This window comes from Giraffa tippelskirchi, chromosome X (assembly GCF_054371585.1).
Source record: "Giraffa tippelskirchi isolate mGirTip1 chromosome X, T2T-mGirTip1v1.2.pri, whole genome shotgun sequence".
In the NCBI taxonomy this organism is placed as follows: domain Eukaryota; kingdom Metazoa; phylum Chordata; class Mammalia; order Artiodactyla; family Giraffidae; genus Giraffa; species Giraffa tippelskirchi.
The window spans coordinates 140,573,457-140,590,553 of NC_137289.1; the positions used below are offsets into that span (position 1 = coordinate 140,573,457).

The following is a 17,097-nucleotide window of genomic DNA, read 5'->3' on the forward strand; positions in this document are numbered from 1 at the left end:
CCTGTGTATCAGCCACCAGTTGGTGTATTCCTTAAGAGAAGCCAGCATCTTATTTATCTTCGTCTCTCTGGCTCCCCAGTATGCAGTGTTTGTTTACTACCCATTACAGTACTAAATGTAGGGGAGGATATATCCCCTACTATACTAAATATACCCCGGGAGGATATAGTCTCGTCTAATCTTGACACCTTGCAGGGGGCTTTCCAACTAAGAATGGTGCCCATGACTTAATCCAGTGGCAGACACTAGGATTCCAGAGGAACCTTGCGCTTCAGCTCCTCCCTGCCCAGATCCATGCATGGTGTTAGTGAGCATTGAAAAGCAAGTAACTGCTTTGGTAGCCAGGCTCTAATGTGAGCTGAGTTGGGACTGTATTTCTGTCAAACAAGATTACTGTCTGTAATCAATCCTAAACAAATGTGACAAGAAATTTGAACACTAGAATAATGGCTTCCTTTCCCAGAAATTGGCTGATATTATTTAAATGTATGGCATATGTGCCACCGATGTCTTGAAAAACCCACAATGTAAAAATCCTTGGCTTTGAGCAAATACACCTGGCCTCTAACTTTTGCCTTCTGCCTTGTGGAGAACCTTTATGTTTTATCGTGTTTATATTTTACTGCAATAAGAAGATTACTTTGGGATCTCGAGCTGGTGAGCTGAACTCTTAGCTACTCTGGTATCTTCTAGAATGGTAGCAGTTATGAAGACCAGGTCCACCTGGTTTTAGACTTGTGGGGGTCTGCTCAAGAGGCATAATGGTTATAGGATATTATTTTTTTAGGTTTTTATAAGCTACTCAAAAGTACTTGCAAAATCAAACTAAATCTTGTTTGGAGGATTCTCTAAGACCACCCACACGTTTAATGATTGATTAGGAGGAATCCGAATATAGTTGTACTCATGCTAAAATTCATTTCAGTGACAGAATGAGCATACACAGCTTGCTCAGGCAGGGAAAGAAGTGTAAGTAGAGCCTGGAGAAATCTATCTGCAGCTTTCCTATGCTCTCTCCCTCCCGTGAGAGGTCACACAGAGCTCACCCTCCCTCCAGCAGTACAAATGCAGTGTGTGATGTTTACGCCCAGAGAAGCCCATTTGACACTCAGGCTTTAGAGTTTCTAAAGGAGGCTGGTCACATGGGCATTCTCTGCCTAGCAACCACCCAAATTCCAGGCTCCCAGGAGGAAAGCAAGCATTCACCACAATCACATTGCCTGTACAAATAGCCTGGGCCCCCAGAAATGACCTTATCAGTTAGTAATGGAGAAAACATTCTGAAAGCCAAGTTCCCCAGCAACAGGCCCTTCTAAAGATGGCAGCCTCAGGCCTATTGTGTTAACTCTTTTGCACAAGTCCAGTAAACCAATTTTAGAATAAAGAAATCCAATGGGAAATTATGGTCCATTAAATAAATCATTGTAATTATTTGCTGATATCTCTCTCCTGATATCTTAAGTATAATTTGTCCCATGTTTAAACAGTAACCACAAATTTGCATGGTTTTGCTGGTGTATGATGTAATGGAATGAGACTGCTTCATGTAATTGTAATAAAAAATTGTAGGAGATTTATACAAAATAGAATACCCAAAGAGTCTTATAATTGTGAGTTCTTCAGTATGTAGAAACAAAGCACATGATTTATGTCCAGAATTCCATTTTTTGTTTTAAATTGAAGTATAGTTGATTTACAGTGTTGTGTTTTAGTTTCTGGTATATAGCAAAGTGATTCAGTTTTATATATATCTTCTTTTCTATTATGGTTTATTAAAGGATATTGAATATAGTTTCCTGTGCTATACAGTAGGTCCTTGCAGTTTCAGGATTCCATTGTTAAGCAACTGGAAAGAGAAGAGGGATAAGAGTCTAAAGTCATAGGTTGTTTTTAGCTTGTGTGTCTCTGGGGCTGCCCTTCAAGGCCCTGAGGTGCAGTCACTCCACACTGAGGTCAGGAATGACTTCCAGTTTTTGTGCTGCTGGCATTTATCGTGCCCCTCTGTCAGGTCAGAGTAAAACTCTCTTGCTTAGATAGTGCTTGTTCTATGTCAGAAAGCAAGAACCGAGATGGAGTTCAGTTCACAGAAATGCAGCTCTTTGGGAAAACATGTTTTTAAAATATAAAAGCAGAATCTTAAGACATGCGAGTAGCATTTTATTCTAGGTTTTAGGATAATTAGATTCCTTGTCTCCACCCAACACAGTCTATCTCTTGTTCAGAGAAATCATCTATTTGAGTTGAAACGGAAGGCAGGCAGTATAGAAATGGGAGGAAAGTTAACTCTGTGGTGCACTGTATTTGCCTGATTGTTTCAGACCAAACTCAAGAGTTGAAACTACTTTATAATCAGAGGGTCTTAAAGGAAGTACAGAGTTGCAGTCAGTGCCTTCTATTTCCTGATTCTTTGTGTGCTCCTAGGATTGAGTCCCTTCTCTCCTGCAAGCTCAGGCTTCCCTCTTCACTTTTCTCTTCGAATCTCTGCAGTCAGGGAGCGCCGAAGGCACTCATTTCCTTCGCCGTTGTCTCTGGTCTCTGTCCTGTGACTGCTGGGCTTTTCCTTTGAAGTGATATGCCATCTTCAAGCCTGGGAAAACTTTGTTTTCTGTTGACTTCTAGCTGGGGCATTAGAGAAAATTTGGAAAATAGGAAAAAGGATCCATAAACCTGTAAACTGAACTAGGTTACTGTCCTCGCTTTTGAGTCTTTCCTTCCACTCTTTAGTTTATACTCATATATGACTCCTTTCATGGTTGTAATCAGAATAGTGAGTGTGTGTGTATTTCTCCCAATTCTTTTTTTTCTATTCTCTTATTCTTTCAAGCCTGTAGAAAAGATGAAGGAATAGTACAGTGAATACTTGTATACCTTTCACCTAGATTTGTCAATTGTTGCCTTTTTACCATGTTTGCTTCTCTCTCTTTCTCACTGTATAAACTTATTTCAGAAGCACTTATAAGTTGCAGACATCACAGCACTTCACTCCTAAATACTTTATCATTCATTTCCTAAAATTGAAGACATTGTCTCACATAACTGTAGTATCATGATTACACCTAAGAAAATTAACATTAATTCCATGACATCATTTAATATCCAGTTAATATTTAAATTTCTCCATTTATCCCCAAATGTCTCTTTAGCTTTTTTTGAAATTAAAAAATTTAGTCAGTGATGAATTTGAGGTTCATTTGGTTATGTTTCCTAGTTTCTTTTAATCTGGGTAATCACCCTCTCTTTTTCAGTTTTTCATAACAATGACTTAAAAAATTAATTTATTTTAATTGGAGGATAATTACTTTACAATATTATGACTTTTAAAATAAAGAGGCCAGGCCGGTTGTAGCAATGACCAGAATTTGATTCATATTTTGTCTTGATTCGATTCAGGTTAGGCATTTTTGGAAGAATAGTTCATTGGGGCTGTTGTGGACTTCATAAGGACACATCAGGAGACACGTGAGGCACATAATATTCCCTCTTTAGTCACACAGTGAATGGTGCTGAGTTTAACACCTGATTAAGATAGTGACTGCCTGGAGATCTCTTTTGTAAAGAAACATTTTTCTCCATTTTAGTTTCTAAAATACCATCCCCCACTGAAATGAACTAAGGCTCCTGGAAGAAATGGTTGGTTTCAAGTCTGGGACAAGAAAAGTACAGGATGAGGCCAGAAGGTGTTGCTGGACTTAAAGGAAGGAAGAGTTTAAAAACCAAGGGGAAGATTTTGTATAAGGTCAAAGAAGCTAGCTTGAAAGGATTCATGCTGGCCTCACTTTGGACAGTTTGAACATCAAAAACAGTAATGACAAAATTGGATTATAACACATTATATGTTTTTAAAATTACTTAATAATACTCAGAAAAAAAGGCCAATTTAAAAAATGAAGATGCCACCCCTGATGTAATAACTGAGTCAAATAAGGATCATAAGTGGATGCCAAAACCATTAGATGAAAGGTTTTGGAAAGTGGAATATTCCTATGTTCTCAAAGTATCACCACAGTTTTTGTTAATTACAGAAGCTTGTCTTTTGAACTGAACACCTCATACCCAGTTTTCCAAGTTGCTTGATACTCCTACTGTTGATGGCTGCACGCTTTAGTATCTACTCAACGGGCCACATGTGCTGGAGCTCACACCACCCAGCCGTGGTGCTGGGCACAAGAGAATCAAGGACTAGTCCAATAAGAACACAGGCCCTGTCCTGGGGGACTTATCGGGTAGCTTAATGCTTCTCTACATTTTGGGGCTGACAGATCACCTTCCAAGAAGGTGATGAAAGCTGTAGACCCACTTCCTGTAAAAGTGCACACACATAGCAATTGGAACGTCATTTCCCAGTATTCATATCCCAGAAACCTCCCATCCATCAATATTCTTCTAAGAGTCTCCTCAGATACAGACCCCCAGCTAAGATGGTTTTTATAAAAAGGAGATGGTAATAGTACCCACTTCACAAGGTAGTAACAAAGAGTGTGTTTTTTTCTAAATGGAAAGCACTTAGCACAGTGCCTGGTCTATGGTAGGCAATTAAATGGGAATTATTACTGTGCTGTTATTATTATTATTAATCTCTTGCCTGCTGCAAAGCCTCCTACCTGGTCTCCATGCCTTCAGCTTTCCTCTTCTCAATCCACCTTCTGTTGGCAATCTGGTGGAATGCAATCTGTAGCTTGTTCGGATGCTGGTTCCCCAAATGGCCATTTGAGGTAGGTGTGGCCTCTCTACTGATTAGAGTGTACATTTCTCCCTCTAAGGCATCCTTATCCCACTTGGGGTGATTCTTGCTCTTTGACTAGGAGAGTAAGATATTCCTTTTCTCCTGTGTGAATCTAACGTGCATTTGCCAGCACTGTTTTAAACTTGGAATCACCTTGCTTTTTATTTTAACTTTTGGTCTGCATGGTTGATGTTGCCAGGGACCATTCTTGCCGTATAAGGTGCAAATATTTTATTTTTGTGGGGATTGTGTGGACAAATAGAGCAGGTGCTGTGGGTTTATTTTCTGGATATGCCACTTCCTGGGTAATTTTTTTTTCCAAGTCCCCACTCCTAAACCTCATGATCTTGATCCTTCAGGGTTGCTGTGAAGAACAGTTGAGATAGTGCTTTGTAAACTTTCAACTGATATAAAAATACTATTTTTCCCCCTATGTTACATTTCAAGCAAAAGTGAACTGGAAAAGAAGATTCTTTTTTTGCTTTCTTTTTCAACAGCTTTTTCAAACATCTTTAAAACAGCTCCCCTGCTTATTGTTGGATTCCACAACCTTACCTTGAGACTGTTTCTTATAAAGTACTGCTGATAAGCACCATTTGAGTATGCCTTCCCTAAGGGATTAAATGTTGCTGAAAATGTGCTCTTTATTGATCGTGATTCACTGCCCGCTGATGATGTGGTGTCAGCTAGGGATGGAGTTAATACTGATATAGACTACTGTGCTTTTAATGTCCTGCCAGGGTTGTGTTCTACCATTTACTATTCAATGCAAGACTCATTCAAAACATGCTAAGTTATTCATTCCATTGCTCTTATATTTTATGGCTTCCAGGGGCTCTTTGAGAAGGAAGTAAGTATAGTGATAACAACGCTTTGGGGAAAACTGTGTGCATGGCAACCTGTTTTAAAACATGCTTTCTCCACATGAAATGGATTTTGATATAAAGTATTATAGGAATGTATGCATGCTGGGGATCTTAAGTATGCTATTAGAATTTTTTAATTCCAACTACCTCTTTCTGTTAATGGAGAAGAAATGGTTTAACAGCTGCCTCAGGGTAGCAAAGAAGGTGGACTATGTGAGGCAGTACTCTACCATTGCCTGGTGCCTTGGAAGATATGTTTTCTTCTATTAGGAATTTATTAGGAACCAGGAGTCTTTGACAAACAAACTTGACTATGACAAGCCTTTCGTTTGTCAGAGAACCACATGTAGACCATGGTGGTCAAGTCTTGTAAGTTGAGCCAGTGTTGAAGGATGGCAAGTCCTGTGTGTTGCCACTGGTGCTTTTGATTTTGTCTTGGAAATAGTACAGTAAACAGCTTTTTAGAAAAGAGTACTTCCATTATTTGGAGGGTACTTGCATGCATGAGGGAGATTTGCTGTGATTTTGACTGTACATAGCCAGACCTTACAAAAACCTTTCTTAGAGAGTGACAAGGAGAACCATTGCATGGTGATTATGGTTTGTTTTTGTTAAAATCATTATTCATTTGTTTTAAATCAGTGCTATCCAATAGAACTTTTTTGCAGTGGTAAAAATGTTCTATAATCTGCACTTATAATCTGTCCTTATGATTATATCAATTTTAATCTTAGCTCTATTTTAATTCTAGCATTGGCAAAATTTTTATATATTTGTGTGCTACGTTGCTTCAGTCATGTCCAACTCTTTATGACCTTATGGACTGTAGTCTGCCAGGCTCCTCTGTCCATGGTATTCTCCAGGCAAGAATACTGGAGTGGGTTGCCATGCCCTCCTCTAGGGGATCTTCCTGACCCAGGGATCGAACCCATGTCTCATGTCTCCTGCACTGCAAGCAGATTCTTTACCACTGAACCACTGGGGAAGCCCAATATATATTGGTTTCTTATAGTATACATAGAAGTGTAATATTTGAAACTAGGAATAAAGAATGCTTTTACCTTAAAAAGGAAATCTGCAGTGTCCAGTATCACAGTCACCAACCACACATGCCTGTTGAGCTCAGTGTATACACATGAAGAATGGAATTTTAAATTTTATTTGATTTTAGTTGATTTAAATTCAGATAGCTACTGTGGCTTGTGGCTACCATATTGGACAGTGCAGATTTAAAACTGTCTGCTCCTCAAATGTAACAAGACTCACATGAATAGTTCCATATTCTGTGGCATTTCAAAAAATTTAACATGTAAGACCCTAATAACTAATAACTCTCCCCACTGAGAAGTGTGTGTGTGTGTGTGTACAGAGATATTTAAAGAGACAGGTTAGTCTTAAGATAGAGCTGAGATGTTTCGAACTAAGTGAAAATATCCCTAGAGAAGTATATCTTATGACTTAAGTCTACTCTATGTGAAACAAAAATGAACCCCTAAGTCTTACATGGCACAGCTTTTATTGCCTTTGCAGGAGGTGTTGCTGTTCTGCATGCAGAATTGTGTTTCTAGCACTTGTGTTTTGCTGGCACGTGATGCCATAAAATCAGCATGCTTAGCAGCATTGCCTATTTTGAGAATTCTGTTCTTGAGTGTTGTGGTTTATTTGGTTGTTCTCTCTCCACTTCTGAACACATATGAAAAAATGTGTGAACCCAGTCATTTGCCTTGGAGCTTCCCTTTGTTAGGCTTACCCTGTGCCATATTGATGCATTGGCAGAGTTTAGGACTGATAGCCAGCAGACAGGAAATGAGAGCCATTAGGTTAGACCCACCCAAGTCTACTTGCTAAAGTGGGTAGGGAATTACTCTTGGTACAGGAAAATCATGCATTTGGCAGTTTTCACTGCTTCTTTATATTTCCATGACTTTTTGAGAGATACCACATTATAAAACACATAACCCTCATAACCAGCAATGGCTTATGTTTTTATGTAGTTTCAGAGTACATTTGTGCAGTCTCTTTTGGCCCTCATAACATTTTGGTGAGGTGTTGTAGCTATCCTTACTAATTTTTTCTGGACTCTCAAGGGGTCAAGTGACCAGTCTGAAGGTACGTAGCTAATAACTAGTACAACCAAGAGAGTGAGGGGTAAGATATGGGCCCACCCCACTCTTTCCCGAGTTCAGCAGCAGGGAAGGAAGCTTGAACTACTTGAGAAAATGGAGTTCCTTTGGCCCTTTGGACCTTCTCACTCGTGGCGTCAGGGTACACACCTCGTGGGCCCTCTGTAGCACATAGCTGAGACTTGAACTTGTGGCCTGGGTTAGCATGATATGGGGATTCTGGCCCCACCTCGAACAAGCTGTGTGCCTGGTGAATCACTTGAACATCCTTGACCTTCATTTCTTCTCACATAGGAAGTTGAGTGCATCTTCCAAATCCCCGTTTGTTGCAGAGAACCAGAAGGGACTCTTTGTTTGTATAGTGAGAGTGCATGCATAAGGATATAGCAACTGTTTTGGGTTCCTTTTTTGAAAAAATATTCTTTGGTTATTATGTGTTTTCTTTATTGAAAACCCTTTGATAACCGTAGAAGTGGTTTTCCTGAATTAAAATCTAACTAGGAGATATTTTCTACTTGATTGTTCATCTAACAAATCTTGTCTTTTCTGCCATTCTTGAGCTTTTTCTTTGTCTTCTCCATACTGTAGCCCCACCCTCCCCCTTTCCAGTATTTTGTCCAGAAGTCAGGGAGGAGAGTGAGGTTGTCTGTTATGATTTTGTTTATATATTTATTGATATTTACTCAATATGTTTAGCGTAAATCTTTGTTTTCTAGCCTGTCAGCATAGGGTTTCTCCAATTGTTTCCTCTCCCCTCTTTTAAAAAAAGTGAATTTTGAACTCTTATGGAATTCAGACTTCCATTGCTATAAGTCAGCAAAACCTTGGCTGCTGGAGTCCAGCTCCAGCTGGTCCAGGGGTTCCCTCAGGATGGAGGGTGTCGGCGATACGAATGAGAAGACACAGCGAGTCTCGGTGTTTCCAAGTGTCTCCCCTTTATTGTTTTTTAAGATAGCTTTTATATTTTTAGTGGTATATAGAAACAAATGTAAAGTATAGAGTCATACCAATTCAGCTTAAGGGACATACCGATTCAGCTTAAGGGACATACCAATTTAGCTTAATGGGTATATCTTAATGGGCCTATCAAGTTAGCTCAATGGGCCAGCAGTTTCGACCCTTGTCGAAGCCGTTTGCATGTCTTTAGTTACAAAAAGCCTCATTTTGTTTACATCATCTTCTGGCCTGGTGGCCTGCTAACACCTTGTGACTCTATTGATAAAGGTTGATCAATCAGAATGCTTTTGTATAGGGCACATCAGGAAAGAATTCATCAACAGGAAGTTTCAAGGTAAAACCTGTTTTTTGGTAATTTACTCTACGCCTTGAGCTTAACAGAAAAGAATGTAGTTCTATAAAGTCAAAGAACAGCAAGCTGAAGTTTAGCTTTAAGTAAGAATCATCAGTTAAATCAGTAATTGTCTTATTATTTGTATTAAAGCTAAACTTCTATTTATATAAATCTCTAACTATTATGCTTTTATTATATAGGCTAAATACGTTAAGAGTAAAAACATAGTGAGTAAATATAGATTAAGTAACAGTTCCACAAAGCACTATTTTTTGTATTTCCTAACAAGCCTTTTTTCCTGCGAAGGGTTTTGTGCCCATAGGGGCTTTCTGTGCGGAGGCTCTCAATGCTGTTTTATTACTAGGGAGCAGTTATGCACATTAGCTCCAAAGGCACAGGTACATTTATTAAACAAACCAATATGTTAGCAAAAGGAATTTAGATCAGCATACTCTATATCCCAGATAATTTTATTTAGGGTGCTACCGTTCAGGGGCCTTGTTGATTTGAGGTTTCAGAATTATCTATTTTAGAAGGGAATCAGGAAAGGCCTTTTGCCTAAGTCATAGAAAATAAGAAGAGGTTTATTATAGTAAACATCAGAAAGACAGATATCTTTAAGGTGAGCGCTGAGACAGCCTTCCGAGAATCCCTGAGGCCTGAGAAGCCTTGCTCAAATCAGTCCTTTTTCTCATGACCCTGTCATGAGTGGGGATATCGTGAGCTGGCTCCCGGCACTTGGCCAAGGCTAGGAGCAGCTCAGGCGTAAAACACTTACGTCCTGGCAAACCCATCTTCATAGATCAGTAGAGCTCTTGAGGGGTTGATCAGCCTGCTGGTTTACTTGGAACCAAGCAAGAGGAACCCCAAACTGAGCCTGTGGCTCCAAGTCAAAGTATAATTGTAGGCCTATCTCATGGAGAAGCTTTATTTCTACAGAAACCCAAGATGGTGGCATCTGTGTCAATAATCAGTCCTGCTTTGAATACTACATGTAACTCGATGTAGTTGGAGCAACACGTAAAGTTTCTAATTTGAAAATAGCAAAATTGTATAAATTATTTCTCAAACCCTTGGACCTATGAGAATGCTTATTGAAATGGAAAACTTCCATGCTGTTGGCCTATATTAGTGGTCTTCAGAAGGTTATACATTTCAGTCTAAATTGAAATGCTTTTATAAATTTTCTAAATAAAGTACTCCCAATTTAAAATAAAAGCAAGTGATCAGTTCCTCTGACAAAAGAAGGAGACCATTGGTTATGGTTGAATTAATGTCCTCCTGGAGTGACTAAGTAGTATTAGAATATTCCTTAGTATTTTCTCTGAGTGGGGGGTAATTATGGAAAGTGTTTGGGATCATAAATAGAATAATTTGTGCAAAATTTTTTACATTTTGCTGAATCAGTTCATCTTTTGCTCTAGTGACAGATACAGTGATGCCAGTGATGACAGCTTTTCAGAGCCAAGGTTAGCTGAGTTGGAAATCAGCTGAAACTGACCCATGACTTGGAATCACCAGGACAACCTGAGAGGGTGAGATGGAACCTTGAAGTTCTTGTTTGTTTTATAGACAAGCTGTCATCTTGGTGCAGAAGGGAGCATCACAGGACTCATCTCACAGGATCCCAGGATGCTCTTGTTTGACTGGCATAGTGAGCAGAACAGACTTGACAGCTGATTATGCTTCTGGTAATCTGGAACACCCCTGAGAAAGCTAGCAGTTAGGAATGTGCATGAGGCCAGGAATAAATATATCTGAGCACCTATAAATTGATACATGGAGGCTGTGGTGGTTAGAGCTGTAAGAGTGTAGCTGAGGGGTCAGCAAACTTGTACTGTAAAGGGCCAGACAGGAACTGTTTTCAGCTTTTCAGGCCCTGAAGTGCATTGGAGATGGAGAGTAGGCTTGGACATCCACACATAAATAGGCAGGGCTATGTCCCAATAAAACTTTATTTCCAAACACAGTGTGTTGACCCATGATCTAGGTCGCTCATGAAAAAGCAAACTTCCTTGAATTTGTAGAAAATAAAATAGTATTTTCTTTCTTTGTAGGGAGATGTCAGAGACTGGCTTGGCTTCCAAGGGCAGCTTATGTCCCTCACAGCTCCTAGAGGTTTTATTAGAGAAGGTAGCAGCCTGGATGGCTTTATTCCATTCACACTCACAGGCAGATGCTGCTTGGACATTCCTAGGGGTAGGACAGGTCTTAAATTGTTCCTGCTCTTCAGTAGTTCAGTTCAGTTCAGTCATTCAATTGTGTCCGACTCTTAGCGACCCCATGGACTGCAGCACGCTAGGCTTCCCTGTCCATCACCAACTCCCGGCACTTGCTCAAACTCATGTCCATCGAGTCAGTGATGCCGTCCAGCCATCTCATCCTCTGTTGTCCCTTTCTCCTCCTGCCCTCAATCGTTCCCAGCATCAGGGTCTTTTCCAATGAGTCAGTTCTTCACATCAGGTGGCCAAAGTGTTGGAGTTTCAGCTTCAGCATCAGTCCTTCTAATGAATATTTAGGACTGATTTCCTTTAGGATGAACTGGTTGGATCTCCTTGCAGTCCAAGGGGCTCTCAAGAGTGTTCTCCAGCACCACAGCTCTCTAGTAGGGACAGCAGCTTTTGGAAAATTTGTACAGAGTCAGTCGCTCCAGTATGATTTCTCTTCTTATTTCACTTAGGGACAGAACATTGCTGTTCACCAGGGAAGGCACATCCAGGTTTGTTTAGGTTTGCGTCAAACATGGAGCCTTTCAGAAGCAAACCAAAATGCAAAGATTAGTTGGAGGTACTTTAAAGACTTACATTATTCAGCTTCTGATGTCGCTAATATGTGTATTCTTTTTTTTTTTAAGGCTCTGAAGTAACTGAAGCCAAGATGAAGGAACTATCTGATGAAATCACCACACTCATAGAATCACTCTGTTTTCCACCAAACATGGGATGTCCAGCCTTGAGGGGAATCTAATAATACGTACTTCAATAAACCAGAATCAAAGGAGTGGTTTTCTTTTTCCTCCAGAGGTGACCTTTGATTCTTGCAAATTTCTTCAGCCAATTAAACATTTCCCGACCATCTCAATGGACAGAAAGTATTTTGGTGTTTTGTCTGGCATATTGTGACGTCCAGGTGGTAAGCAAGGATCCAGGTAACTGAGGCTTCTCCAGGCTATATGGGAAGGCTGGCAGGGCACAGACAATGACTAGTTTTGAGTCAAAAATGAATCCTTCTGTTACCTGGAATTCAGCCACAGATTTACATGTGGCCCAAGCTTATTTCAATTTCTCGCTGTTTATTTCTACTAAAAAGTGAAATGAAACAGGACTAGGATTGGTAAGCAAGGCCCTGGCTTCAGGCACTGAATTTAAGGAAGCATAAAAAAATTCAGGAGTCAAGATCAGTAACACACACACACACACGCACATATTTAATTGAGGTGAAATTCACATAATATAGAATTAACCATTTCAAAGTGAACAGTGCAGTAGCATTAGGTACATTCACAGTGTTATGCAACCACCACCTTTATCTGGTTCCAAAACATTTCCATTCCTCCAAAATAAATCCCCACACCCATTAGCAGTCACTCTCCATTCCTCCCTCCCAGCCCTCCTCAACTCCTCTCTATTTCTGTGGATTTGCCTATTCTGGATATTTCATGTTAGTGGGATCATACAATATGTGGCCTTTTGTGTCTGGCCTCTTTCACTGAGCTTGATGTTTTTAAAGTTCATCCACAATGTAGCCTATGTCAGTTCTTCCTTCCTTTTTATGGCTAAATAGAATTTCCTGGTATGGATTAGACTACAATTTGTTTATCCGTTCATCCATTGATGGGCATTTGGGTTGTTTCTACCTTTTGTCTTTTGTGGATAGTGCTTCTGTGAACAGTCATGTGTAAATAATTGTATTTGTTTTTGCCACACCGTGAGGTTTGTGGAATCTTAGTTCCCTGACTGGGGATCCAACCCAGGTCCTCGACAGTGAGAGCATAGAGTCCTAACCACTGGACTACCATGGAAGTTCTGTAAATAATTGAATATCTGTTTTGTTTTTTTTTAAAGCTCTTTTGGTAAACAGCTGTACCTAGGAGTGGAATTACATACGGTAATTCTATTTGACTTTTGGAGGAAGCATCAGTAGTATTTTAATGTAAGAATTTTTAAAAACCAAAACTCATTTTAAAAAATTCACAAAGAGCAAAATACCAGATTTTAAAATAAAGATAGGATCTAGCCCTGCATCTCCCTCACCTGCCCCAGTCCCTGGCTGGCTGTACAACCTTCTTATCCAATATGCTTCCCGATTTCCCTGTTGAATGTGCTTGCGATGACTTAGTTGTTGCTTACATTTGAGCCTTCTGAAACTAATATAAATATTTTAACTGCTCACTTGATTTTTTTGTGGTTGTCTTTGGCCTTTAACTTTTTTCTCTTAATGCTGTAAAGCATTATTTTGTGAACTGCTACAGAAAATTCATCTACCAAACATGCAGAAATGAAATGAATACTTCTGGTAAACAAAAATATTAAAGAGCTTTAGGGCGCCACTTGTGAAAATTACAGCTTGAAGAGCACAAGAGGCTCCAAATGAAAAGCCCACACGGAAGGTTAAAAGCTGGAATAGGCCTCCTAGAGAGAGGTATGTAAGCACCGAGGGGATTCTTGAACAGCACTAGGGGTAGTCTGACTTCATTGGGAGTTTACAATTGTAATGATTATGACTTCTAGAGTAACTTATAATAGAGTGCTTAGGCTTTGGGCTAATGATGCATGTAAATAGGACCGGAAGGAAGGGCACTTAAAAAAAACAAACCAGCCTCTTTGTTGTTGCTACAGGAGATTTTTCTCTTTTGGAGACAGCCGTTGAACTTGGAATCCAGCGAAGCGCAGAAAGGTTGTAGCATGCCTGCTTAGGCTAGTGGAGCAGTTGTGGCCGTGAACACATAGGAAGGTATTATAAATCATTCGTTTGACAAATATATCTTGAGCCCCCAGGATGGGTAACACCTGGTGTAGGTGCTGGGGGAAGTGAGGGGAAGCAGAATCTGCCCCCCAAGTATGTCTCTTTGGCAAAAGGATTATTTTAGGCTGATTTTAAAGAAACAGCAGACAAGGAAAAGCTTTGGAAACTGAATAGAAGTTGCCCTTTTTAAGAGATATTTACATTTATAAGGGAAACCTCCATGACTCTAAATCTCCGGAACCTCTTCTCAGTGGAGAAGGCAGTGACTTCAATCTGCATAACAACCTCACCCTGGATTTCTGGGCTTTGCCTGGTCACCTCCCCTAATGGGCCTCCCCCACAACATCTTTTCTCTTTAGCTGGAGATGGTAGCAAAGGTGATGGTTTGGGCTGTTTAGAAGTTACTCAGTTTTCCTGGGTCTCTTCCATGTGTACAGCAGGTATACATGCTATTAAACTGAAACCAAGCAGGACCCTCCTGGATACCAAAGACTTTCCATGTCCTGTTTCTTGTTGTAGAAAAAGGCTTCAGTGTCCTATGCTTTCCCTGAGTTTCAAAGAGCAGACTCAGTCAGTTACTGAGGAAAGTGAGAGGATGCAGAAGCAAAGGACAGGCAGTTGGGCAACAGTCAGTTCAGTTCAGTCATTCAGTCGTGTCCGATTCTTTGTGACCCCATGGACTGCAGCACGCCAGGCCTCCCTGTCTAGCACCAATTCCCAGAGCTTACTCAAACTCATGTCCATTGAGTCGGTGATGCCATCCAACCATCTCCTCCTCTGTTGTCCCCTTCTCCTCCTGCCCTCAATCTTTCCCAGCATCAGGGTCTTTTCAAATGAGTCAGTTCTTTGCATCAGGTGGCCAAAGTATTGGAGTTTCAGCTTCAACATCAGTCCTTCCAATGAATATTCAGGACTGATTTCCTTTATGATGGACTGGTTGGATCTTCTTGCAGTCCCAGGGACTCTCAAGAGACTTCTCCAACACCACAGTTCAAAAGCATCAATTCTTCGGTGCTCAGCTTTCTTTCTAGTCCAACTCTCACATCCATACATGACTACTGCAAAAACCGTAGCTTTGACTAGACGCACTTTTGTTGGCAAAGTGATGTCTCTGCTTTTTAACATGCTGTCTAGGTTGGTCATAGCTTTTCTTCCAAGGAGCAAGCGTCTTTTAATTTCATGTCTGCAGTCACCATCTGCAGCGATTTTGGAGCCCCCCAAAATAAATATTGGGCAGCAATAGTTCAGTGATAATACAGAGCCCTAGTTCCTCTTCCAGGGATACATGACAATCTGATGCTTATCTTTGAGTTATTCTGCAGGAACTGAGGGCTTCCCTTCTGGCTCAGATGGTAAAAAATCCACCTGCAATGCAGGAGACCTGGATTTGATCCCCGTGTCAGTAAAAACTAAGACCCTCACCCTAGTGATGGATGGTGACTAATTGTTGAGCACAAGCAGTAGACCCCAGATTGATTGAAACCAGGTTGATGATGTTGACTCCCAAAACATTACCCTGTCGCTGCCTCACACACAATCAGAGAACTGTGCATGAACTGATTATGCATGCTTTTACCCCATTTTGCCTTTGAGGATCTTACACCCTGGCCAGCCAGTAAGATGGATCTGAGATTAGCCTACATCTCCCATCTTCTCTGCTGGTGGCCTCTCAATCAATAAACCTTTCTCTGCTCCAAACTCCAACGTTTCAGTTTTTTTGGCCTCAGGAGACAAATGCACACAGTCTTTGGTTCAACAACAAAATTTGTTTGTTTTTCTCTTGTTAATCTGTTATTACAGAAAGTTCTTAGTCAAGAACCTAGAAGGGTAGGGGCAAAATGATTTTTCTTCCCCTGCAGAAGCAACCTACCTTCTTGCACCTGAACTTTTCTTTGGGGAAGGCAGGCTTTACACAAATCTATAGGAAAATAAGCATTTAATTATAATTGTGATATCTTCAGGGAGCTATGAATGTCAAAGAATAAGGACAAAGACATTTATGGGAGAGTGTAAAATTGGATCCTCTGACAAACTAGTGAGCCAAGAAAGGCCTTTTGAGCAAAGCAGGTAAATGTTTTACACAAATTTGTGCTCATGGTCTCACAGTGCAAAAATAGTAGGCAGAGAACTCCAAGATCCAGTGGGGGTGTGGTTTCCCAGACTGGCAGGCAGTTGGGTAAGTGGTAATAGTGTTTCACTGGTGTCATCACCTGCTTGATATCAGCCCACACTTTTCCTTTATTGAAATTTGGATTGAACTGAAGCTCAAGGGACTCAGCTTCTTTGTTTTCTCCATAAGTTCTCCAGCTCCATTCCTAATTGTCACTTTTGTTGCTGTATTTCTTACTTGTACTTTCTATTTTGTTGTAGTAAAAAGTACCAGTTACATGCACATATGTGCTCTGTTAAGGTCAGTGCCAGACATCGACACTCATCACAGTTTCCCCACAGAGTTGAAGTTCTGCACCCTGAAGATGAGGGGAGATACACAGAGACAACCCCAGAAATCCAGAGTTAGTGAAATGTTGCCTGTGGGTTCTGTGTTAGTATTTTTGGGGTTTGGTTGAATTTCTTGACTGGAGCAAGAAAGAGCTCAAGATCATATAGCAGCATTGTGTCTGGATCACTTTCTTGGCCTAGGCTGCCAAGCCCTTCTGAGAGTCTCCCTTCTAACTCTTTCACTTGTGGATGGGAAGATGTAGGATTCTTTGAATCTGCAAAATAGAATCAAACTTGTAGTCTTAGGGTCAGTGATAAGGAAGTAGGCTCTATACTCATCGTTAATCTGAGTGGCATAGTCAGTACTAGCCAGAAAGTTAGCTCTGGGCAAGTAACCAGCCTCTCAGTTCTGAGGTAGGCTTTTCTTGAGTGATACCATTATTTCATTTGTGTTTACATTTGAGTATGGGTTTATTAATAAGCCAAATGTAATATGAACTGCTATTTTGCATATATCACTGCTTCTTCTATTATTAGTAATAATAGGTGAGCCATTTTGAAAAACAGCTCATTTGATTGTGACTCATACTGCCCTTGATCAAAACAACTGGATTTCCATCTTAATTTGAATTTTGCTAAACATCAAGATTTTTCACTGATCTGGTAGACATCCTACCCTATTTCTACATA

The 17,097-nt window shown here is 40.3% G+C and overlaps 1 protein-coding gene across 7 annotated transcripts in view; it reads left to right on the forward strand.

Annotated features, from left to right (window-relative positions):
- CTPS2 (CTP synthase 2) overlaps positions 1-12,003 on the forward strand; it is a 114,475-nt gene extending 102,472 nt beyond the window's left edge. For 4 of the 7 annotated variants that reach the window (XM_081564731.1, XM_081564730.1, XM_081564729.1 and 1 more), the window contains exons 18-19: positions 10,428-10,538; positions 11,858-12,003. In XM_081564731.1, the coding sequence (XP_081420857.1) occupies positions 10,428-10,497 (70 nt within the window). In that variant the 3' untranslated portion in view covers positions 10,498-10,538; positions 11,858-12,003. The remainder of the gene's footprint in view (positions 1-10,427; positions 10,539-11,857) is intronic. The other 3 variants (XM_081564736.1, XM_081564734.1, XM_081564733.1) reach the window with 1 other exon arrangement.
- Positions 12,004-17,097: the final 5,094 nt, after the last annotated feature.